The 26,350-nt window shown below is 41.1% G+C and overlaps 1 protein-coding gene across 1 annotated transcript in view; it reads right to left on the reverse strand.

Annotated features, from left to right (window-relative positions):
• Nucleotides 1–3,231, reverse strand: part of LOC140739232 (NEDD4 family-interacting protein 1) — a 43,886-nt gene extending 40,655 nt beyond the window's left edge. The window contains exon 1 of the mRNA XM_073067332.1: nucleotides 3,053–3,231. Within this exon, the coding sequence (XP_072923433.1) occupies nucleotides 3,053–3,082 (30 nt within the window). The 5' untranslated portion in view covers nucleotides 3,083–3,231. The remainder of the gene's footprint in view (nucleotides 1–3,052) is intronic.
• Between the last annotated feature and the right edge of the window lie 23,119 nt (nucleotides 3,232–26,350).

The raw sequence follows: 26,350 nt of genomic DNA on the forward strand, positions 1-26,350 counted from the left end.
AGATGGATCATGTTACTAAGTATAGAAGCTCATCTATAATTGTGACCAATTATACTCTAACTTTGCATTTAGTGAAGAATTGTAATCTCAAATCTAAACTAACAAGTTACAAAAAATCCTTCAGTTCACCTGCCAAACTGGCTAAATGTCAAAGGTCTTTGGGAATTTCTCCCAGTCAACTCTTTTTAACCTTTGTTATCACTATCACTGGGTCAGTATTTTGGAAATCCCTGTTGGACTTGTCCACTACAGTATTACCCAACAAACAATCTACATTTATAAGGCAACTTAAGAAAAAAACACCCCAAGATGGGATACAAAAATACAGCAAAAAGTTGGGGGACTAAATCACTTGAGGTCAAGGAGGAGAGTGGTCAAGACAAAGTTTTAAATATCATCTTAAAGGCTGTAAAGTGAAAAGTGAAAAGCATTTAGTGGAGGATTTCCAATGATACAAATCTAAGATTCTGGGCAGAGGAGAGTGGATGAAATTCTTCTCTCAAATGTTAAATCATTGCCTTCTTAGGCAATGGTATGTGTATCATTTCTGAAATTCTAATAATATGAGAATTGCTTCTGTTTGCATTTATTACAATGAATAAGATTACTGAATAAGCAATGAAATTTCTCTACTCACACAGCAAAATCTATATTCTCTGCAACAGGGACAAGCAGTAAGCAGAAAATGCTGGTTTCCCCAGGGGTACCTTCACTAATTGTGAACTAATCTTACAGTCCATTATCTATCAAAATAAGTTGAGCTGCCAACCACTAATGGAGTGGATGTTTCAGGACATAGATCAGTGCAATAACAGAAGCACTTAGACATTTTTAAAGTACTATGATAGGAGCAGAAGTAGGCGTAAAAAATCTCTGAATGTGCAGTATCTCACCTTTTTATTGCTCTATTTTTGCACTACTTATTTTATATACACACACATTACAATACATAATAAAAAAAGTTAAAGTACTGCTGCCACAAAACAAATTTCACAACATATGCTAGTGATATTAAACCTGATTGTGATATTTCCAAGCAGATTTCTATCACCTTCCAGCTTGTAATCTTTCTCCTCCCCCCCACCTTCTTATTCTGGTCTTGGCCCAAAATGCCAAATGTTTATTTTTGACCTCAAGTTCCTCCAGCATTTTGTGTGTGTTACTCTGGATTTTCATCATCTGCAGAATCTCATACATTTAAGATTTCTATCATACTACGTTGAAATTTGTAGAATTTCAAGCATCATGAAAATGCTTCCCTATCCCAATCGTACGCTCATTTCTTTTCATGCATTTACAGATGTTGACAATAAAGAACTTCTCCTTTGCACTGGGTGATATTCACATCATTTACATTTAACAGCAAGTTTCCAGCAAAAAAGCACAACTGGTCACAAGCTTGCACCAAAGCTGCAGAATCAGCAACAGAAATGAATCATGTGACTCTTCCCCCCCCCCCCACCCATTTTAGAAATAAGTGCATGCTGTACTTACAGCAAAGGTCAGATGTTTACTTTGCTAACATCTCTGAAATTCTTCTCAGATGATTAAAACGTTGAACTCTTTCAACTTTAAAGATTTTAAATCTAAGCTCTTTAAAGGGCAACTCACTTTCCAGTTTTAGCACTTTCTACAGCTGTGACAATTTGTCCAGGGGTAATTGTTGGTCTAGAGCCAAAATAAACTAAATCCTTTTCTACTCAATCTCTAATTTTAAGTTTCAGAAGTCACAACAGCTTTTACCAATGACAGGATTCACAGTTAACTCAATTTTACCAAATCTCTTCTTTTGTTAATATATACATCTTAACAACTTATAAGTTTCTTAAAAATAAATTGTGCAACACAAGTGAAGCCATACTAGTAAAGGAAGTTCTTGATGTTTGGAAAGTTCTTCATTGCTAAGGAACTATCTTTTTCTAAAAAAGTATCTTTATCAAAATGAAACAACCCAAAGCATTTCACCTTGAAAGATGGAGTAGCAATATCACACAAGTGTCATCAGCCTAACGACCACATACAATTGTGCTGACAGTATTCATTTTATTGTTCTGTGCTACCTAGCAGCAGTGAGTATTTGCTATAAATTAATACTGTTACAGATTTCCTTTAGATAACACATGGGTTGGGTTCATTTCTTACAGGGGAAAGTGCAGCTATTACACTAACGTTGGTCCTTGTCACACAAAAAAGTAATCTAATGAGATGTTAATTATTATAACACAGGTAAATGAACAACCTTTTATTGGATCTCTTTGATCAGCATTTGCCCTTTCACCAAAAACTATATTGTTACTTTCGTTCAAAGCAGTTTGTTAAAAAAAATCAAACTGACACTTAGTCACATCTCTTAACATCACATTCTATTTAGATAGTAATAAACAATCAATGGTAGTGATAAGCAGGTTTTCAGTCAGAAATGCACCTCGTGTGCCAACCACCCAATATGCAATATCTTAATGTAGGTCACCCTCAAAGGTAAAATCTATTTTTTTTTAACAATTTCAAACCGCTTTCCTGGTTCTCAGCGACATTCTTTTCAGTGCCCTCCGATGTTGACACCACGTTCAGTCCCGCTGAATTTAACGAAACCTTGATTCGGCCCTGTCAACTGAAAATAGGGCTCACGTCTCGGAAAGATAAGACCTCATCTATAAACGGGCCTTCAAGAATACCATGAGCTATTCTACAAACAAATCGTACGACTGTAACTTCCAACGATGAATGTTGCCTGTAACAGAAAAGGGCTCAGTCCGTTTCTTTGTTTCTGATACATAATCTAACAAACGTAGTCAGTTTGATTCCTATCATTTTACATTAGTAATTGACAACTGGCTATTAAACCCGATGCCACGACTGGTATTAGTCTTTTCCAGTCCCAGCTTAATTATTCAGCTCCAATCTATTTTATAAGAGGATGAGGCCCAGGCCCAGCGGACGACGTAAGAGCCTCGGGGTTGCTGGGCAATCTCGCCGGTGCCTTCCCTCCACGCTCGGGGCCACAGACCCAACCCTCCTCGGGCACCGTTCACTGGGCCGGGTGACCACTCACCGCCTGATAACGGCTGCCGTTGTCCGCCATGGTGCGGAGAGCAAGCGGACGATCCTGCTGCTGGCACCGGGAGGTGAAGGGCTGAAGGCTTCCGCTCGGTTATCCCACCGTTGATCTCACCCTCCGATCGATAAATGGAGCCCGTCGCAGCCGCAGCGGATGTGAGCGCCGGACGCCGGAGATACGCGACGCAGCGCCAACTAGCTTGGCGACAGCGCCACTGCAAGCGACGAGCACAACCGAGAGACAGGCGCTCCGAGCGCTGCAGGAACTCAAAAGCCAATTTATTATCGAAGTACAAAAACAACTGCCAAGGAAAGCACTACCTCTAGATTCATTTTCCTGCAGACATTTACCGACAAATAAAGAAATACAATATAATTTATGAAAACCTATGCACAAACATTGACAACCAATGTAAAAAATGAGACAAAGTGTGCAAATGAAAAAAAATAGTCCTGAGAAGATGTCCATAGGTTGTGGAAATCAGTTCAGAATTGAGGTTATCCAGGCCGGTTCAGGAGCCTGATGGCAATAGAGTAGTAATTGTTCCTGTATTTCCTGCTTCAGCAGGTAAGGCAGCATCCAAGGAGATAAATGAACAGTCAGCTCAAAATGTCAAGGGTTATATTGCTCCTTAGATGATGTCCGATGTGCCAAGTTTCTCTAGGGTCTGTCTGTCCTCCCTCCCCCCCCCCCCCCCCCCACCGTCCTTCTTGTCCGTAAGTCCGTTTGTGTCTCACAAATAAAAGCAGTCTGCTGGAGGAACTCAACAGTCAGGCCATTCATTTCCCTGCCCGACCTTCCGCATTTCTCCAGGGTTTCGTGTGGAGGGAAATGGACGGTTGATGTTTTGAGTCAAGACTCTACACACAGACTGAAAGATGGCAGATAGCCAGTATCCGACGAGGAGGGGAAGGGTGGAGGAAGAGTTGCCAAGTGATAGAATATTTATAGGTGGGGAAGGAAATGGTGATAGAGGCTATAAGGTGAAAGGCAGAGGCAGCAAAGGGCTGTAGATGATGGAGTCTGACAGGTAAGGAAAGCGGAACATGGAACCAAGTATGGCAGATCGGGTGAGGGCGGATGGGAACAGTAGGGCGAGGAATGTGTGGGTGATGGGCAGATGGAGTGAGTTGAGGGAGAAACAGGATGATATGGGAGGGGCAAGTTAGGTGTAGGAGGATCAGGGTTAGGGAGAAATTGAAGATAGATAGATACTTTATTCATCCCCATGGGGAAATTCAACATTTTTTCCAATGTCCCATACACTTATTGTAGCAAAACTAATTACATACAATACTTAACTCAGTAAAAATATGATATGCATCTAAATCACTCTCTCAAAAAGCATTAATAATAGCTTTTAAAAAGTTCTTAAGTACTTTACTTAATACATTGAGTCCTAACCCCGGCACTTTAACATATCTTACTCCTGGCGGTTGAATTGTAAAGCCGAATGGCATTGGGGAGTATTGATCTCTTCATCCTGTCTGAGGAGCATTGCATCGATAGCAACCTGTCGCTGAAACTGCTTCTCTGTCTCTGGATGGTGCTATGTAGAGGATGTTCAGGGTTTTCCATAATTGACCGTAGCCTACTCAGCGCCCTTCGCTCTGCTACCGATGTTATACTCTCCAGTACCTTGCCCACGACAGAGCCCGCCTTCCTTACCAGCTTATTAAGACGTGAGGCGTCCCTCTTCTTAATGCTGCCTCCCCAACACGCCACCACAAAGAAGAGGGCGCTCTCCACAACTGACCTATAGAACATCTTCAGCATCTCACTACAGACATGGAGGTGGGATACTTTAGAGATGGACCTGAAATTAGAACTGGATTCTCATTTATTTGGCTTGAAATCAAAATGTGACGTTTCCACCAAAGAGAGGTGGTAGGCTTCCACATGACCTTGTAATGTGGAATAACTATCACATACTCTAGAGGGAGGTCTTGGATCAATGCCAAGGAGGCCCGAGGCAACTGGAGACCAGGCATTGCTATATATTCAGTAGGCACACAGACATGCTCTGAGTACTCACTCTCGATGCATACAGACACATGATCTTGCACATGGTCATTTCCTCTGCTTCCCTACCGCACTCAATCCACCTCCAATTCCTTTTCCTCTGTCTGCCTCAACCTCTCTATTGGTCCCTATTCACCTCAGCTCCATTGCTCACCTCTCTCCCAGTTAGCCCATTCCACTGTCCATGTGCTTTCTCTACACCTCTTAAATCCTCGGCACCCATTTCAGACCTGTTGCTGCTCATTCTCCAGTTCATCTCTCCCTTTTGTGTGTAGTTCTAGTCACCACTCTGCAGGAGGAATCGGGAGGCTGTGGAGAGGATGCTGAAGAGTTTCAGGGATGGAGCATATTAACAATGTGGAGATACTAGAAAAGCTTGGATGGTTTTCTGTGGAGCATTGAGGCAAAGGGATGAGCTGATAAAAATGAGAGGCACAAATAGTAGTAGGTAATTAGAGACTATTTCTTCAGATTAGAAATATAAAATAATAGATGACACATGTTTAAGGTGATGGGGGGGGGGGGGAAGTTTAAAGATTTATGAAGCAAGAGGGAGTACAAAGAAGGTTCACCAGATTGATTCCTGGGATGGCAGGACTTTCATATGAAGAAAGACTGGATCGACTAGGCTTATATTCACTGGAATTTAGAAGATTGAGGGGATCTTATTGAAACATATAAAATTCTGAAGAGGTTGGACAGGCTAGATGCAGGAAGATTGTTTCCGATGTTGGGGAAGTCCAGAATGAGGGGTCACAGTTTAAGGATAAAGGGGAAGCCTTTTAGGACCGAGATGAGGAAAAACTTCTTCACACAGAGAGTGGTGAATCTGTGGAATTCTCTGCCACAGGAAACAGTTGAGGCCAGTTCATTGGCTATATTTAAGAGGGAGTTAGATATGGCCCTTGTGGCTAAAGGGTATGGAGAGAAAGGAGGTACAGGGTTTTGAGTTGGATGATCAGCCATGATCATACTGAATGGCGGTGCAGGCTCGAAGGGCCAAATGGCCTACTCCTGCACCTATTTTCTATGTTTCTAAGATTTAAAAAAAAAAACACAATGTGCAGTAAGCAACTACACTAGGTCAGGGTAGGTAATAAAGCAGATATGATCGCAATATTTAAAAGACATTTAGACAGAAACATGATCAAAGTAAGTTTATTACCAAAGTGAGTATAAAGTACATGTATGTCACCATATACAGTACAGTCCTAAGATTAATTTTCTTGCAGGCATACTCAATAAATCCAATAACCATAATAGAATCAAAGACCAAACCAATGTGCAAATACAAAGAAAAAAAGATAATTAATGAACAAATAAATAACGAGACCATGAAATGAAGAGTCCTTGAAAGTAAGTCCATAGTTTGTGGGAACATTTCAGTGATGAAGCAAGAGAAGTTATCCCCTTTGGTTCAAGAGACTCATGGTTGAAGGGTAATAGCTTCCTGAACCTGGTGACACGAGTCCTGAAGCTCCTGTACCTTATTCCTGATAGCAGCAGCGATAAGGGAGCATGCCTTGGGTGGTGTGGGTCCCTGATAATGAATGCTGCTTTCCTGCATCTGCACTCTGTGTAGATGTACTCAATGGTGAGGAGGGCTTTACCAGTGATGGACTAGGACATATCCACTACTTTTTGTAGGATTTTCTGTTCAAGGGCTTAGGTTTTCCATATCAGGCTGTGATGCAGCCGGTCAATATACTCTCGAACACACATCTATAAAGGTTTATCACAGTTTTAGACGTCATGCTGAATCTTTGCAAACTCCTAAGGAAGTAGAGGTGCTGCTGTGCTTTCTTCATAATTGCACTCACGTGCTGGGCCCCGGACAGTTTTCCAAAATAACACCGAGGAATTTAAAGTCGCCGACCCTCTCAACCTCTGACCCTTGCTGATGAGGACTGGCTCATGGACTTCTGGTTTCCTTCTCCACAAGTTAATAATCAGCTCCTTGGTCTTGTTGACATTGAGTAAGAGGTTGTTGTTGTGACAGGGAACATAGACGGACTACATGTGGGTAGATAGGATTAGTTTGATTCATATTAAGTTTGTAACGGACTTGGTAGACTGAAGGATTTGGTCTTGCTCTGTACTGTTCTGTTCTTATACGAGGCTGTAACCATTAGTTCTTGTCTGTTTAGCTAAGGAAATCATTCCTCCTGAATTTACAGTGAAGCACTTTAACAATTCTGGAATTTTCAAATGAGGTCACCTGTGATTTTTCTAAACTCTAGAGAAGAAACCTTGCTAATCTCTGCTCACATGACAGACCTGCCTTCTGAAGAACAAGTTTGCAGAATTTTTACTACACTTCCTTTACAACAAGTATACATCTTAAGCAAGGCTGTCAGTATTATATACAATACTGCTGTATATATCTCATCATGGCCCCACATGTTTGCAGTATGACAAATCTTTACTATAGTGGCTCTATATAAATAACTCAGGCTTGTTGAAACATTCAAATTTTGGGTACACCAAAGATTTTTGAACATTGGATCACAAGATGTGGTTGCTAATGGCAACATCACCAATTATTATCTATCTCAAATTAACTGTAAGCAGTTCAGAATCAGAATCAGGTTTATTTTCACTGACACACACTCAGTGGCCACTTTTTTTTAAAAAAAGTTATCTCCTGTACCTAATAAAGTGGATACTGTGTTATGTTCATGGTCTTCTGCTGTAATCCATCCACTTCAAGGTTCAACACATTTTGCATTTAGAGGCGCTCTTCTGCACACTATTTCTGTAATGTGTGTTTACTTGAGTTACTGTTGTCTTCTTGTCAGCTTGAACTAGTCTGGCCATTCTCCTCTGACCTCCCTCATTAAAAGATGGTTTTATCCACAGAACTGTGAACCACTTAACCATGTCTGCATGCTTTTATGCATTGATTTGCTGCCACGTGATTGGTTGATTAGATATTTGCATTAACAAGCAGGTGTACAGATATACCAAATAAAGTGGCCACTGAATACTTGTGATTTTTTCCCCCTTTAATTCCATATTTATTAAATTCCTTCAATCAACTTACCTTGGCTGCAGAGGTGTGAGTTGAGCTCATTGGTGGGGTAAAGATCTAGACCCATTCATTAGTCCTGTAGCTTACCAATCATGATGTTGTATCCACACTTACCTGGGCAGCATCATTCGGCAGGATGGTGGGACCAAGGACGGCACCCAGTGCAGACTCAAAGCTAGAGACATCTTCAGATTAATGAGCAACATATGGCGATCAACCAAGTACATCATCCACACCAAGATGAAGCTGTACTCTGGTCCACGTGACAGAGAGGGACCTTGCCAAGCTGTTGTCATTCCACACCACAAGCCTCCAGAAGATCCCCATATTATCTGTACAAGAAAGATCTCCAACCAGTCCCTACTCCTTCATGGCCACAAAGATCATGAGGAAATGTTGGAGATGGATTGGGCACATGATAGGTAGTGAGACCAACTCCATCGTCAAAACAGCACTTCATTGGACCACTGAAGGGTGGAGGAAATGTGGGAGACGAAAGACAACCTGGCACTGTACTGGAGATCTTGGGCAGAAAATATGGAGGATCTTCTAGAGGCTCGTACTGTAGGGGGCAAAAATGAGGACCCTGAACCACACCTGGGGCACAACAGCTAAGATGACCAAGCGCAGACAGAGATGGAGGACCTTCAGTGCAGCCCTAAACGTCGGTGGCATAATGGGCAGTAAGTATCCATGGGATTTGCCAGTGCAGATGTCCAAGTACTCTACAGACAGTACAGGCCTGACAGTGCTTCATCCCATTTTCACAGCTTGCTGAAGTAACCAATGCCATGAAGGTTATCATGAAAAGTATACCCAAGGGCATTCTGGTTACCTATTATTCCTTACCATTTATATCAGGCATTACATGTAAATAGTGAAAAAAAACAGATGTCTCCAGCAGCAAACATTGCAAGCCTATCCATGCCCAGAGAGCCAGTATTTGAGTATGGGTATTCAAGATGGTTTAATGTCATTTCCAGTACACAAGTAAAAAGAACAACAAAATAATTGTTCCTCTGGATCCGACGCAGTGCGAAAAAAAACACACAATAATATAAAGAACCCAATAATGAAGAAAACAATAAATTTAAATACACAAAATTACATACATAAATTAATTGTAAGTACATAAAGTGATCCAGGCAGAGACTGTCTGTACATAAGGTGACTGTCAGGAAATAATAAAGCGGTGGTGGTGAGTGAGTGAGTACGTGCACCTCTATGGGACAAGTTTCTCATGTATGAACAAAACAAAGCTGTGTGGCAGTGTAGCTATTATCATAACAGTATTACAGCGTCAGCAACCCAGGTTCAATTTCACGGCTAGAAGGAGCTTGTATGTTCTCCCTGTGACCACATGTGTTTCCTCTGGGTGCTTCAATGGGTTAGCCGGTTCATTAGTCACAAGGGTATAATCAGGCAATACAAGCTCATTGGGCTAGAAGCGCCTCACTGAGGTCAATTATGTTTAGTTGAGAGCAGCTTATTCTGGAATAACTATGTATTTAATATGGGCATTCAGGCACCTGTAATAATGCCGTATCTATAAAATAAAAAAATAAAATCCCATATATTTAACATATCGTTCATTCTTTCAATGACCATGATCGTTCTTGACAAATGGTTTGTCATTGCCTTCTTCTGGGCAGCATCTTTACAAGACTGGTGACACCAGCCATTATTAATACTTCAGAGATCGTCTGCCTGGAGTCAGTGGTTGCACAACCAGGACTTGTGATATACACCAGCTGCTCATATGACCATCCAATACTTACTTAACATATAGGTTAGTATGAACTGAAACACCAAGTAAAACAATGGAATGTGTTAGAACTTGTAAGGCCAGTACAAATTCCATTCCTTTTCCTTTCAACTGTGCAATGCTATTTTTAGCATTTTGCATTTATTATTAAAATATGTACAGTGAGGTTGCCTGAATGTTGAGATTATTATGATGATTTTAATTACATACAGACCAAAATAGTTCCGCTTTAATCAATTATTTATTCCAGAATAAGCTGCTCCCAAAGAAAAATAATTGACCTTAATGATTTTTGACTATGAGGAACAAAAATAAACTGCGCATCACTTCTGGTCATGATTAAGTAACTACACTTGCAGTATTTATAGTTGCATAGACATAAATTGAAGATGGCATAAACTTAAGGTACAATCATTCTTCTCAGTCAATTAGATTTTGTATCAACATTCATTGTACAAACTCAATGATTGATCTGCATTGATTGAAAATCATTTGAATCTAAAGAATAATTCCTATTAAGGAGTAAATGACTTCTGGAAAGTGAAATAGGTGAAAATATCTTCCATATGAAGGCTAAAATCTTAATATCTGTTTATTTCTGTTATAAAATAAACACAATACACATACTTCAATGAAAACATATCCTAAGCATTTCTGATTTTCCATGGTTATTATTTAATACCTAGCAGATGTGTTCCATGTTGAAATCAGCTTGGATTTTAAAATTTCCATGACAAAGCTTTTCTGCAGAATATATGAAAGCAAAGCTTACACTGGGAACTTTTCGGCTTTAAAGTTCAAAGTAAATTTATTATTAATGTACATCTATGTCATTGTTTGCTACTCTGAAAGTCATTTTCTTGCAGGCATTCACAGTAGAACAAAGGAATATAATAGAATAAGTGAAAGACTTCTCAAAACGGACTGACAAACCTATGTGCAAAAGACAAACTGTGCAAATACAAAAGTCGCATCACCAATCGTTAGTTTATTAGCCTATTTTGCGGTTAATCATCTATCCTTGGGCAAATGATGGCCTAAGTGAGAGCAGCTTGCTGCTTCTATGCTTGAGTCATGAAGTTCATGCAGAAAACTGTTATTTATCATCATAAAATAACTGCAAAGGGAGGAGAAAGCAGCTCTTAACGTGGTAACAAAAGATTTTAAGTACCTGCTGCAGAGGTACATAATGATGAACTTCATGATGAAATTAAATGACTTGCTCTGGAAATAGAACAGGATTAATGGGATAAATTCATCTTGGAAAAAAAGCAATGTATTTATTCACACACTATTTTTTTCTGAGAGATTTAACACAAACCACGAGAAGTTTGAATGGCTCAGTTTTTGCCAAGCATAAACATCATGGTCATAATCCAAAACATGATAACAACCAATTTTCTGAAAAAGACTTAATACTTTTCATTCATCAAATGATACTTCTTACTGAGGGATTAATTTAAAGCTTTTCCACCTGATGAGATTTCTGTTTTAAAATGTCAATGAAGGCATATATTTCAAAGAAAAAATCATCAGTTTTATAACACTAACAATCCTCAAATGAGAACTGATGTTCAAAACTATTACAAATATAAAGCAGAGAAAATTACATTCCTTTTAAATCCATTTCAGATATGCATTCAATAATATTTAACATTTCTCATAGCCAAAACAGAGCAAGATGCTCAACTCTCTCAGCATTTCCTTCAAGTAGAGGAGGCTCTGAATAACACAATGAGTGCTGGTCTAGGGCAAAGAAGCTTCAAGTTTGGCCCACATCACAAACCTTCAGTTGACTTGTCTAATATCAAAACCACTGATAATTCACAACATGGCTCAATTAAGAAAAGAAAGAAAACTTAATCCATTTATTTACAAAACATTCTTCCTCAAACCTGGGTACAATAGTGTAGTAATTATTGTACCCAGGTGCAATAATTACTACACTATTGTAAAGGAGAAAATGGGAGCTGAATTTCAAAATAGGCAAGTCTGCAGTATTGTGCAAAAGTCTTGGGCACATACAAGGCCACACGATATGGAAGCAGAATTAGGCCATTCAGCCCATCAAGTCTGCTCTGCAATTCCATCATGGCTGATCCCAGACCCCACTCAACCCTATACACCTACCTTCTCGCCATAAACTTTGATGCCCTGATCAATCAGGGAACTATCAACTTTGGCTTTGAATATACCCATGGACTTGGCCTCCACCGCAGTCTGAGGCAGTGCATTCCACAAATTCCAAAAATTTCTCCTCATCTCCGTTCTAAACGGTCACCCCTCAAATTTGAAGCTATGCCTTCTAGTTCCGGACAACCCCACCATAGGAAACATCCTCTCCACATCCACCTTATCTAATCCCTTCAACATTCAGTAGGTTTCAATGAGATCCCCACGCATTCTTCTAAATTCCAGTAAGTACAGGCCCAAAGCTGCCAAACAATCCTCATATGTTAACACCTTCATTCCCAGAGTCATCATTGTGAACCCCCTCTGGACTCTCTCCAAAGAGAACATATCCTTTCTGAGCTATGGATATCAAACTACTGACAATATCCAAGTGTGGCCTGATTAGTGCATCATCTCCTTCATTTTATATTCTATTCTCCTTGAAATAAATGCCAACATTGCACTTGCCTTCTTAATTGCAGACCCAAACTGTGAATTGACCTTCCAGGAGTCTTACACAAGGGCTCCCAAGTCTCTTTGTACCTCTGATGTTTGAATTTTCTCCCCATTTAGATAATATCCTGCACTTTTGTTCCTTTTACTAAAATGCATTATTATACATTTCCCAACTCCGTATTCCATCTGCCATTTTTTGCCCATTCTTCCATTTTGTCTGATTCCTTCTGCAATGGCATTGCTTCCTCAGCACTACCTACCCCTACACCTAACTTTATATCATCTGCAAACTTTGCCACAAAGCCTATAGCTAGAATTTTTGCACAGTACTGTAGGAATTTTATGCATTGCACTGCACTGCTGTCACAATAATAAAACAAATTTCATGACATATGTGAGTGATGATAAACCTCATTCTAATATGGGCCTCTATTGTAGACTGAGAGTGGGAAGGGGGCAGGGATATGGGAATCACGGTTGAAAAAAGGGGAGAGGGGAGCACCTGAAAGACCTTCCGTAATGATCAATAAACCAATTGTTTGGAATCAAATGACGTTGCCTGGTGTCTCTGGGCTAGGTGTACCTGCACCTGAGCCACCCTCTGACCCAACACTCCTCCTCTGTCACCTGTCCCACACCCTTCCACCCTTGCCATTTCCAACATCCATTGCCCCGGACAGATTTACAAACCTGCTCTCTGCTCCCTGTTGATAAGCACAGTACTTTGCAAAAGTCTTAGATACATATTTTAGAAGAAATTCACATGGTCATGGGAAGAACGTACAAACTCCTTGCAGGCAGCAGCAGGAACTGAAAGGCAACACATGTGAATCTGCAGATGCTGGAAATAAATAAAAACACAAAATGCTGGCAGAACTCAGCAGGCCAGACTGCATCTATGGGAGGAGGTAGTGATGACATTTCGGACCAAAACCCTTCATTGAACCTCGGTCGCTGGTATGGTAAAGACTTGTGCTAACCACTTACACTACTGTACTGTCATGGACAGTAACAAAAAGAATTACCACATCAATAAACACAAGAGATTCTGCAGGTGCTGGAAACCTTAAGCAAAACACACACACAAAACATGCTGGAGGAACTTAGCAAGTCAGGAAGAATCTATGGATGAGAATAGACAATTTATATTTTGAAGTCCTTTATTCAGGACTTTGTCCAAACCGTGTCTCTCTCCCTTCCTAGAGGTCCAGCTAGACACAAAGTTCAGGCACAATTTGGAGGCATTCTCAATTTGGACTGCAGATGCTGGTATCTGGAGCAACACAAAAGATACTGCAGGAAATTCAGCAAGTCAGGCAGTATCTATGCAGCGACAAGGACAATCGGTATTTGGGTTGAGATCCTTCATCTCAAATTCAAGTTTATTGTCTCTTGACAGACAGACAGAGATACTTCATTGATCCTGAGAGAAACTGGGTTTCGTTACAGTTGCACCAACCAAGAATAGCGTAGAAATATAGCAATATAAAAACACAAATAATTAAATAATAATAAGTAAATTATTCCAAGTGGAAATAAGTCCAGGACCAGCCTATTGGCTCAGGGTGTCTGACACTCCGAGGGAGGAGTTGTAAATTTTGATGGCCACAGGCAGGAATGACTTCCTATGATGCTCAGTGTTGCATCTCGGAGGAATGAGTCTCTTGCTGAATGTACTCCTATGCCTAACCAGTACATTATGGAGTGGATGGGAGACATTGTCCAAGATGGCACGCAACTTGGACAGCATCCTCTTTTCAGACACCACCGTCAGAGAGTCCAGTTCCACACCCACAACATCACTGGCCTTACGAATGAGTTTGTTGATTCTGATGGTGTCTGCTACCCTCAGCCTGCTGCCTCAGCACCCAACAGCAAACTTGATAGCACTGGCCACCACAGACTCGTAGAACATCCTCAGCATCGTCCGGCAGATGTCAAAGGACCTCAGTCGCCTCAGGGAGTAGAGATGGCTCTGACCCTTCTTGTAGACAGCCTCAGTGTTCTTTGACCAGTCCAGTTTATTGTCAATTCGTATCCTCAGGTATTTGTAATCCTCCACCATGTCCACACTGACCCCTTGGATAGAAACAGGGGTCACCGGTGCCTTAGCCCTCCTCAGGTCCATCACCAGCTCCTTAGTCTTTTTCACATTAAGCTGTGGATTATTCTGCTCACACCATGTGACAAAGTTTCCCACCGTAGCCCTGTACTCAGCCTCATCTTCCTTGCTGATGCACCCAACTATGGCAGAATCATCAGAAAACTTCTAAAGATGGCAAGACTCTGTGCAGTAGTTGAAGTCCGAGGTGTAGATGGTGAAGAGAAAGGGAGTCAGGACAGTCCCCTGTGGAGCCCCAGTGCTGCTGACCACTCTGTCTAACACACAGTGTTGCATGTGCACGTACTGAGGTCTGCCAGTCAGGTAATCAATAATCCATGACACCAGGGAAGCATCCCCCTGCATCACTGTCAGCTTCTCACCCAGCAGAGCAGGGTGGATGGTGTTGAATGCACTGGAGAAGTTAAAAAACATGACCCTCACAGTGCTCGCCAGCTTGCCCAGGTGGGCGTAGACACGGTTCAGCAGGTAGACGATGGCATTCTCAACTCCTAGTCGGGGCTGGTAGGCAAACTGGAGGGGTCTAAGTGTGGCCTAACCATAGGCCAGAGCTGCTCTAGAACAAGTCTCTCCAGGGTCTTCATGATGTGCGAGGTCAATGCCACCTGTCTGTAGTCATTGGAGCCACTGGGGCGCGGCGTCTTCAGTACAGGGACGAGGCAGGACGTCTTCCACAGCACAGGAACCCTCTGGAGACCCAGGCTCAGGTTGAAGACGGTGAAGTACTGCACATAGCTGGGGGCACAGGCTTTAAGCACCCTGGAGCTGACACCATCCGGGCCTGCAGCCTTGCTTGGGTGGAGACGTTTCAGCTGTTTTCTCACCTGTTCAGCTGTGAAGCCCACTACTGTAGATATGCAACCAAATGAAACAACATTCCTCCGGACCATGGTGCATCCACAAAACATACATCACACACAGCACACAAATCAAAATATTGCTATAATAAGCTCATACAATTCAAAATGCATTCAGCACAGGTAAATAGTAAACAGCACGCTGATCTAGTGATGAGACCTCAGTGGGAGGGTATTCATTAATCTCACAGCCTGGTGAAGTAGCTGTTACCCAGTCTGTCAGTCCTAGTCCTGACACTCCTGTACCTCCATCCCACAAACAGATTGTGGGATGGGTGATGGCGATCCTCGAGAACGTTATTGGGCACTTTGTCTGCAATGCTCCTGGTGAATGTCAGAAATGGGGGTGGGAAACGGTGAAGACCCTGCTGATCCTCTGTAGGGTCTTGTGGTCTGATACCTTGTAGCTTCCATAACACATGAAGATGCGGCCACACAGGACCACCTCAAAGTTGAGGAGGTAGCCAGAATAAAAAGGTGGAGTGAAGATCAAGAAAGAGCCAGCAAAGAGTAGGTGGTTCCAGATGAAGAGAGTTGATAAGGCTGAGGCGGAAGGGGGGAGGGCGTGCCAAAGACAATGGGAATTTCAGAAGATGGGAAACAATACATAGTAGAGACAAAGAGCTGAAGGTCATGGAATCTGATAGAAGTACAGAAACAAAGGAGAGAGGTGGAGAGGGCAGATCTGAACAGTGGGGGTGGGTAATCAGTGGGAAGAGTACGTGGGTGATGAAGAGGGTGAAGAGAGACAGGTGTACAGGGATTAGGTGCATCAGGAGGAGAGAGAAAAGACAGAGGGGGAGTAATTTACCAGAAAATTCCATGCTCATGTCACTGAGTAGACTGCCTAGATGGAATACACAGTGCTGAGAGGGTCCCCACCATTCTCACCATTAGACATCCCCTGTACCTAATAAAGCGGCTTTTGAGTATGTGATTGCGATCTTCTGCTACTGTCACCCATCCACGTCAAAGTTCAACATGTTATGTGTTCAGTGATGCTCTTCTGCACACCACTGCAGAAGTACCTCCCTCAATCACAGGACTCTGCGGAGAATGGTGCGGACAGCCCTGCGCATCTGTAGATGTGAACTTCCTACTATTCAGGACATTTACAAGGACAGGTGTGTAAAAAGGGCCTGAAGGATCACTGGGGACCCGTGTCACCCCAACCACAAACTGTTCCAGCTGCTGCCATTCAGAAAATGGTACTGCAGCATAAAAGCCAGGACCAACAGTCTCCAGGACAGCTTCTTCCACCATGTCATCAGACTGATTAACTCATGCTGATTTTTACTCCTCACGTATATGAAGGATGTGAGACAGGGGTGGCCAACCTTTTACATTCCATGCATCAATTTTTTCATACACGAGTTCAGATGAGTATACAACTCTTGTAGCCCCTTTCAATTCTTGTAAAAATGTTAATTTTATAAAATGATATATTGATTTAATATAAAAACAAGATAAACATTACTTACCTTAAGGAGACTTTCAACAAATATAATTTGTCCTCTTTTGGTTTCTTCCTTTTTCTTAATCACATATTCTTTCCGTAACTCAGACCCAAGCACTACCTTCGGTTTTCCTTCTATTTCAGTCTGATGTTGTGTTTTATAGTGTCTATTAAGATCATGTCTTCTACTATGTGAGAAAGTGTTTTCACAAACAATGCAGAACGGTTTTCCCTCACGGACCCGCTATAAATAACTAATTTTCCCACTGTTCATTGAATCCACGCTTATTATCACTTTCTGCTTTTCTTTTGCTCATTTTCTTTTGCGCTGTGATGGGTAACTGAATGTAAAAACAAGGCTTAATTTTCACAAAAGTACAAAACTGCAAACGTTCACAAAGGATGAACAAAGCACAACTCTGTAGCTCACGAGTGTCAATTGTAAACTGACAGGCAAAAATCTGCGACACACCACTGGTGCATATGCCTGTGAGAATGTGAAGAGGGTAAGAGGTACGTGTAGAAGGGGTGGGCGAGGGGTAAGTGTAGCAAAATATGTAGATAGGACCAGGGAGAGGATACGTCATTGGGGAAGTGTAGGAGGACAGGGAACAGGTAACTAAAACAGAATGCCAGGCAGCATGTGGCAACCACAAAGAAGAGGAACCTTGCGACCACAAGACAATGTGTTCGGCAAAGTATTTTGAGCTATATACCTATTTTGAGTGTTTTGCTTGTGTCCATACCCATTCCAAGTATTACGCTTGCATCTATGCTTATTCCGAGTATTTCGCGTGCTTAGCTATGCAATAGCCAATCAATTGATGAATTTGAATCAGTAACCATATTTGCGAATGTAGTACCCTGCTTTTGGGTATAAGTATGACCTTTGTAAACCGACAAATTGGGAGTTGGCTACCTTAAGCCCGATGTGTGTGGGGCTGTGAACTCCTCTCTGAATAAAAACCGTTTCAGAGGTAATTTCGTGTCTCTGATGTTTTTCCTCAACTGAGCAGGTTAATAATTTCAGACCTGGCGTCTGAGGATCAAACAAATGTGTATTGAACAGTTATGGAACGACTGAAGAACAAAAGTCCTTCTTTCCTGGTTTGACTCATTGAATATTTTTTAAAATTGAAAACAGATTAATGTGAAAGAAGATAACATTCGCCAAAAAATGTGCATGAAATAATAAAATTGTTAAAAATAATTGCTAAGTTTTAGATTCATTCTCAGTAAAACCCATTTCTAGCTCTAAGCCACTTGAATTCCTGTTATAGATTTTTTTCTACAATTCGGTTTTCGGTTAATACTTTTTGCATGAGTAGGCTTACTTTTAAAAAAAATTATCACTGGGGTGCAATACACCACTTCTAATCATCCAATGTGCGACTTTTGGTGCATGTGCCATAGGTTGGCCATCCCTGCTGTAAGTAATAAAGTCAATTCAATTCAGAATCAGGTTTGTTATCACCAGCATGTGACGTGAAATTTGTTAACTTAGCAGCAGCAGTTCGAAGTAATACATAATCTGGCAGAGAGGGGAAAAAATAAAATAAAACATAATAATAAACAAGTAAATCAATTACATGTTTTGAATAGATCTTTTAAAATGTGGAAAAAAACAGAAGTACTGTATATTAAAAAAAGTGAGGTAGTGTCCAAAGCTTCAATGTCCATTTAGGAATCAGATGGCAAAGGGGAAGAAGCTGTTCCTGAATCGCTGAGTGTGTGCCTTCAGGCTTCTGTACCTCCTACCTGATGGTAACAGTGAGAAAAGGGCACGCCCATAATAATGGACGCTGCCTTTCTGAGACTTTCTAAAGATGTCCTGGGTACTTTGTAGGCTAGTGCCCAAGATAGAGCTGACTGGAGTTACAACATTCTGCAGCTTCTTTTGGTCCTGTTCAGTAGCCCCTCCATATCAGACCGTGATGCAGCCTGTCAGAATGTTCTCCACGGTACAACTATAGAAGTTTTTGAGTGTATTTGTTGACATGCCAAATCCCTTCAAACTCCTAATAAAGTATAGCTGTTGTCTTGCCTTCTTTATGACTACATCTATACGTTGAGACCAGGTTAGATCTTCAGATATCTTGACACCGAAGAATTTGAAGCTGCTCACTCTGTCCACTTCTGATCCCTCTATGAAGATTGGTATGTGCTCCTTCGTCTTACCCTTCCTGAAGTCCATAATCAACTCTTTCATCTTACTGATGTTGAGTTGTTGCTGCGGCACCATTCCACTAGTTGGCATATCTCACTCATGTACGCTCTCTTGTCACCACCTGAAACTCTACCAACGATTGTTGGTAGAACCATTCGCTGTTGTAACGTGTGGTTATTTCAGTTACTGTCACCTTCCTGTCCGCTTGAACCAGCCTGTTCATTCTCCTCTGACCTCTCTGTTAACAAGGCATTCTTGCACACAGAGCTACCACTCACTGGGGGTATTTTGTTTATCACAGCATTCTCTGTAAATTCTGGAGAATCGCAGGAGATCAGCATTTTCTAAGATACTCAAACTATCCAGTCTGGCACCAACAATCAGAGTCAAAGCCATTTAGATCATGTTTCTTCACCATTCTGAGGTCTCTTGACCATGTCTGCATGCTCTTACGCATTGAGTAGCTGCCATATGATTGGCAGATTAGATATTTGCATTAATAAGCAGCTATACAGGTGTACCTAATAAAGTGGCTCCTGAGTGTATATGTGAAAATATATCATTTAAATTTATATGTTGTGTTTACAATATATGATTCAGCAGGACATGGAAAACCAAGGAACTTCTGGAAACTCATGAAGCCTTTTGGGAGAAATCCTGCATGCAGAAGCATTTGAATTTTGGATGTATTCAGAGTACAGATAGACAAGCTGAAGAACAATAGGCCCATGTAGTAATAAATTTAAAAATCCTGTTCATCATCTTTGTTTTTAGTTAAGTATAGATTAATTTCAGCACTGTATTTGCTTATTATTTCTATCATTTGTACAGATGTAGCATGGAGAGCATATTAACTGGCTGCATTACCGCCTGGGACGGGGGGGGGGGGGGGCAAATGCACGTGATTAAAATAAGTTGCAGAAAGTTGAAAATTCAGTTAGCTCCATCATGTGCACTAGCCTCCCATAGTATCCACAACGTCTTCAAGAAGTGATGCCTCATAAAGGCCGTATCCATCACCCAGAGCATGCCTTGTCCTCATTGCTACCAACAGGGAGGAGGTACATAAGCCTCAAGGCACACACTCAAATGATTCAGCAACAGCTTCTTTCCCTCCACCATCCGATACCTGAATGGACATTGAACCCATGAAGACTACCTCATTCTCACTACTTTTTAAATTTCTATTTTTGCTATATACACACATAAACATACATATAGGGATGGTAGAGGCTGAATTGCACATTACATTTACTTGCATATGTCCAAAAGAGCTGATCGTGGATTATAGGAGGAACGGAGACAGTCTTGCCCTGATCGTGGAGCAGTTGAGAGGATGAGTAGTTTCAAATTCCTCCATGTACACATCACCGAAGATTTCACCTGGACAATACACACTGGCTGAGTGGCAAAGAAAGTACAACAGCGTCTCTTCCACCTCAGGTGACTGTGGCCCCAAATCCTCAAGACCTTTTACAGGGGCACAATTGACAGCATCCTGACTGGCTGTATCACCGCCTGGTATGGGAACTGCACCAACCTTGACTGCTGGGCACTGCACTACTGAGTGGTACAGAGAGCCTAGCACATCTGTGAATGAGAACTTCCCTTCATCAAGGAAATTTACAGCAGCAGGTACGTAAAGAAGCTCTGGGAGATCATCAGGGACACTAGTCACCCCAACCATAAACTGTTTCAACTGCTTGTCTGGCAAACTGTACCACAGCATTAATGCCAGGACCAACAGGCTATGGGACAGCTTCTTTCTATAAGCCATTGGACTTAAATTAACTTGTCTGTACATTGCAACGGAGTCATAACGCAAAGATCTTTACTCCCTCACGTTCTGGGACAGATGTAAGATTTAAATAATTTCAAATTTGCAGGTAACAGAGATTTGGATGGTGGGATTAGACTGACAGTACTTTCTGACTGGCATGAAGATGGGCTGAATGATTTCCTGTGCCATAAACTTACTATAATTTTATTTAACAGTCTAGTGACCCGAACTGAACAAAATACTACAGATAAATTCCAGATTAATAGATCAGAGTTGCTTCGACTCTGCCACCACAGGAAACATCTGCTCCACATCTAGCCCAACAAGGTCTTTCACCATTCGACAGGTTTCAATTAGGTCACCCCTCTAAATTCTTCTAAATTCCAGTGAATATAGGGTCAGAGCCATTAAATGCTCTTCATATGACAAGCCATTTTTGTGAACCTCGTTTGAACCCTCTCCAGTTTCAGCGCATCGTTTCTAAGAGACACAAATTGCTAACAATACTCCAAATGAAACCTCACCAGTGTTTTACGAAGCCTCAACATTGCATCATTGCTTTTATAGTCCAGTCCTCTTGAAATGAATGTTAACATCACATTTGCCTTCCTCAACCTGCAAATTAACCTTCAGGGAATCCTGCACAAGAGCCTTTGCATTTTAGTTTTTCTGTATATTCTCTCCATTTAGAAAATAGTGAACCTTTTCACTTCTTCTACCAGAGTACATGACCATACACTTCCCGACACTGTATTCTGCCACTTCTTTGCCTATTCTCCGAACCCAAATCCTTCTGTAGCCTCTCTACTTCCTCAAAACTACCTGCCCCTCCACCTATCTTCCTATCATCTGCAAACCTTGCAACAAAGTCATCAATTCCATCATCCAAATCATTGACATAACATAAAAGGAATCAGTCCCAATAGAGATCCCTGTGGAACATTACTACTCCCAGCATCCAACCAGAAAAGGCTCCCTTTATGCCCATTCTTTGCTTCCTGCCAATCAACCACTGCCTGATCTATGCTAGAATCCTTCCTGTAATACCATGGGCTCATAGCTTGTTAAGCAGCCTCATGTGTGGCACCTTGCCAAAGACCTTCTGAAAATCTAAATACGCAACATCAACTGAATCTCCTTTGCCTTTCCTGCTTGTTGTTTTTTCAAAGAATTCCAACAAATTTGGCAGGCAAGATATTCCCTTGAGGAAATTATGCTGACTGCTGCCTACTTTTATCATGTGCCTCCAAGTACCCCGAAACCACATACTTAACAACCGATTCCAACATCTTCCCAACCACTGAGATGAGACTATCTGACCTGTGATTTCTTTTCTTTTGCAACTTTGTCTTCCAGAATCATTCCAGAATCTAGTGATTCTTGAAAGATCATTACTAATGCCACCACAATTGCTTTAGCCGCCTTTTCAGAATCCTGCAGTGTACACCACCTGGTCCAGGTGACTTATCTATCTTCAGACCTTTCAGTTTCCGAAGAACCTTCCCTCTACTTATGATAACTTAACACACTTCATGCTCCTTAACACCTGGAACTTCTGCCATACTACTAGTGTCTTCCCCAGTGAAGACTGATGCAAAATACTTGTTCAGTTCGTCCAGTATTCTAGCTTCATTCTCCAGCGGTCCAATATCCACTCTTTTACACTATGTATTTGAAGAAACTTTTGGTATCCTCTTAAATATTATTGGCTAGCTTCCTTTCATATTCCATCTTTACCTTCTTAATGACTTTTTTTTAGTTTCTTCTGTTGGTTTTTAAAAGTTTCCCAACTCTCAAAGTTATGAGTAATTTTTGCTCTATTATCTGCCCTCTCTTTTGCTTTTATGTTGGCTTTGACTTCTCTCGTTAGCCATGGTTGTGTCATCTTTCCTTTAGAATAATTCTTCCTCTTTGGGATGTATATATCGTGTGCCTTCCGAGTTCCTTCCAGAAATTCCAGCCATTGCTGCTCTGCTGTCATCTCTGCCAGTCTGTCCTGCCCAAGGGCTTCAGTCCAAAATGTCAGCAGTATTTTTTTCATAGATACTGCCCAGTTTGCTGAGGTCCTCCAGCATTTTATATGTGTAGCTCGGATTTCCAGCATTTGCAGATTTTCATCACTGCCAGTGTTCTTTTCCAATCAATTTTGGTCAACTCCTCTCTCATGCTTCTGTAATTCTCCTTACTCCACTGTAATACTGATACATCTGACTTTAGCTTCACCTTCTCAAATTTCAGGGTGAATTCAATCATGTTACGATCACTTGTCCTTAAGGATTCTTTTTACCATAAGGTCTCCAATCAAATCAACTTCTTTGCACAACACCCAATCCAGAGTAGCTGATCCCTCAGTGCGCTCAACCATGAGCTGCTCTGAAAGGCCAACTCACAGGCATTCTAGAAATTCTCCCTCCTGGAATCAAGCACCAACTTGATTTTCCCAAACTACCTGCATATTGAAATCCCCCATGACTATAATAATATTTCCCTTATGGCATGCATTTTCTATCTGCCATTGTAATTTGTCAACCATATCCTTACTACTGTTTACGGGTCTATATACGACTCCCATTAGGGTCTTTTTACCCTTGCAGTTCATTCTCGCTATCCACAATGATTCAAAACCTTCTGATCCGGTGTCATCTCTTTCTAATGACTTAAATTCATTTTCTACCAACAAAGCCATGCTCCCTCACCCCCCCCCCCCCCCCCCCCCGTGCCTTCCAGTCTGTCCATAAGACACAAGGCATAGGAGCAGAATTCAGCTCATCGAGTCCACACCACCATTTCATCATGTCTGATCTCAGTTCCCATTCAACCCCATACACCTACCCTCTCATCATATCCCTTGATATCCTGACCAGTCAGGAATCTATCAACTTAAGTATACAAAATTATCAGGGGTATATAAAAAAAACCATGGGAAAATATAAGTATTAGTCTCGGTAAAAAAGTAAAGACAGATAAGGAAAATCAATAAGTAAAACAACATATACTCACAGGTGCAAAAAAAGAGTAAAGAAACAAATAGAAGATAATTAAAAAGGGAAGTGGTTTAGATAGCTTCCTACCTAACACTGAGAGAATAACATTGTTTAAAAAGAGCTGCGAAAAACAGCAAAAGAGAAAATGGATGCAGTCTGCCTGCATGTTTTGCATAGTTTGAAAGATAACCAGGCGCCAGTTACTTAAACAAACAAATGATTAAGACTTCGTAAAACCAAGAAACCTTGTTATCAACAAAATACCAATTACTTGATTGAACACGTGAAATTAAAACATTTAACATAAAACAACTCAAAGTTGAATTTAAGGATAGATAGATAGATAGATACTTTATTCATCCCCATGGGGAAATTCAACTTTTTTCCAATGTCCCATACACTTGTTGTAGCAAAACTAATTACATACAATACTTAACTCAGTAAAGAATATGATATGCATCTAAATCACTATCTCAAAAAGCATTAATAATAGCTTTTAAAAAGTTCTTAAGTCCTGGCGGTAGAATTGTAAAGCCTAATGGCATTGGGGAGTATTGACCTCTTCATCCTGTCTGAGGAGCATTGCATCGATAGTAACCTGTCGCTGAAACTGCTTCTCTGTCTCTGGATGGTGCTATGTAGAGGATGTTCAGAGTTATCCATAATTGACCGTAGCCTACTCAGCGCCCTTCGCTCAGCTACCGATGTTAAACTCTCCAGTACTTTGCCCACGACAGAGCCCGCCTTCCTTACCAGCTTATTAAGACGTGAGGCGTCCCTCTTCTTAATGCTTCCTCCCCAACACGCCACCACAAAGAAGAGGGCGCTCTCCACAACTGACCGATAGAACATCTTCAGCATCTCACTACAGACATTGAATGACGCCAACCTTCTTAGGAAGTACAGTCGACTCTGTGCCTTCCTGCACAAGGCATCTGTGTTGGCAGTCCAGTCTAGCTTCTCGTCTAACTGTACTCCCAGATACTTGTAGGTCTTAACCTGCTCCACACATTCTCCATTAATGATCACTGGCTCCATATGAGGCCTAGATCTCCTAAAGTCCACCACCATCTCCTTGGTCTTGGTGATATTGAGACGCAGGTAGTTTGAGCTGCACCATATCACAAAGTCCTGTATCAGTTTCCTATACTCCTCCTCCTGTCCATTCCTGACACACCCCACTATGGCCGTGTCATCAGCGAACTTCTGCACATGGCAGGACTCCGAGTTATATTGGAAGTCTGATGTGTACAGGGTGAACAGGACCGGAGAGACTTTGTAAAAGTTTCTTAGCTTCTTCAGGCTTCGTAAACCAAGAAACCTTATTATCAGAAGTAGTAACCTTGAGTTTACACGGATCTCTGAGAGAAAGGTGACAACCAAGCTTAAAAAGATCAGACATGACCTCTTTAAAAGCCTGTCTAGCTCTTAAAACTTCCGGTGGATAATCTTGAACGATCCGAAGCTGTTGATCACGAAATTGTAATATACGTTTCTTCCTTGATTCATGAAGGATCTGTTCTTTAATCTGATAGTCATAAAAGCAAATGATAATAGAGCGAGGTTTGGCAGGATCCCAATTAGGCGGGGTAACTCCGTGAACGTGCTCAAATTTTGGTAGTTCCGATAATATATCAGGGAATAAATCTTTCAATATTTGAGCACAAAAATCGATAGGTTGATTACCCTCCAGTTTTTCAGGAAGTCCAAGAATTCTGATATTGCACCTTCGGTTCCTGGTCTCTAAATCTGTAAGTTTCTTCAGTAACATGTCGTATTTTTAAAGTTGTTCCTTAGAAATTTTCTTGAAACCTTCGATATCCTTCTGCAACACCAGCAGAGATTCTTTGTGTAGCTTAATATGAATTTCGTGGTCATTCACAGTCTGCTGTATACTTCCAAGTTTCCGATTAAGTGTTTTCAGTTCAGATTTAACCAGGTCGAAGGAATTCTGTAACAAATCAAACTTGGATTCCAAGTCATCCAGTTTATCCAATTTTTCGAGTTTCTCTGACATTTGTTGAATCATTTTAGTCAGTCTCTAAAGTAGTCTCTCTTTTTGACAGCTTTCTAATCATGTTGCTCTCACCGAGATAGGTTTAAACAGCAAAGTAAGCAAATAATTTCGGAGCACGTAGCTAGTGCAACCAACTCCATTAAAACCACCAGAAGTCTCCCCATGATATTATGTTGTATTTAAATTTAGAAAAGATCTGCTGCTCAGTCTTAAGTTCGAAACAATATTTTTATGATATTTGGGGACCTTTCCTAAATTACTTTTCCAATTTATAAAGTTTAACAGTGCACAGACTTTTATGTATATTTTTATCTTCTCTTCTTAAGTGAATGTTTTTTTTCCTAATTATCCATTGTCAATCATCAGCTTTTTTCTTTGGTAGTTGGTAGGGGGTTGACTTCTTTTATATATATAAATAAAAAATTTCTTTTATGATGTATGACCTATCTTTAAATTTTTGATT

The sequence above is a fragment of the Hemitrygon akajei genome, chromosome 15, assembly GCF_048418815.1.
Source record: "Hemitrygon akajei chromosome 15, sHemAka1.3, whole genome shotgun sequence".
NCBI classification, from domain to species: domain Eukaryota; kingdom Metazoa; phylum Chordata; class Chondrichthyes; order Myliobatiformes; family Dasyatidae; genus Hemitrygon; species Hemitrygon akajei.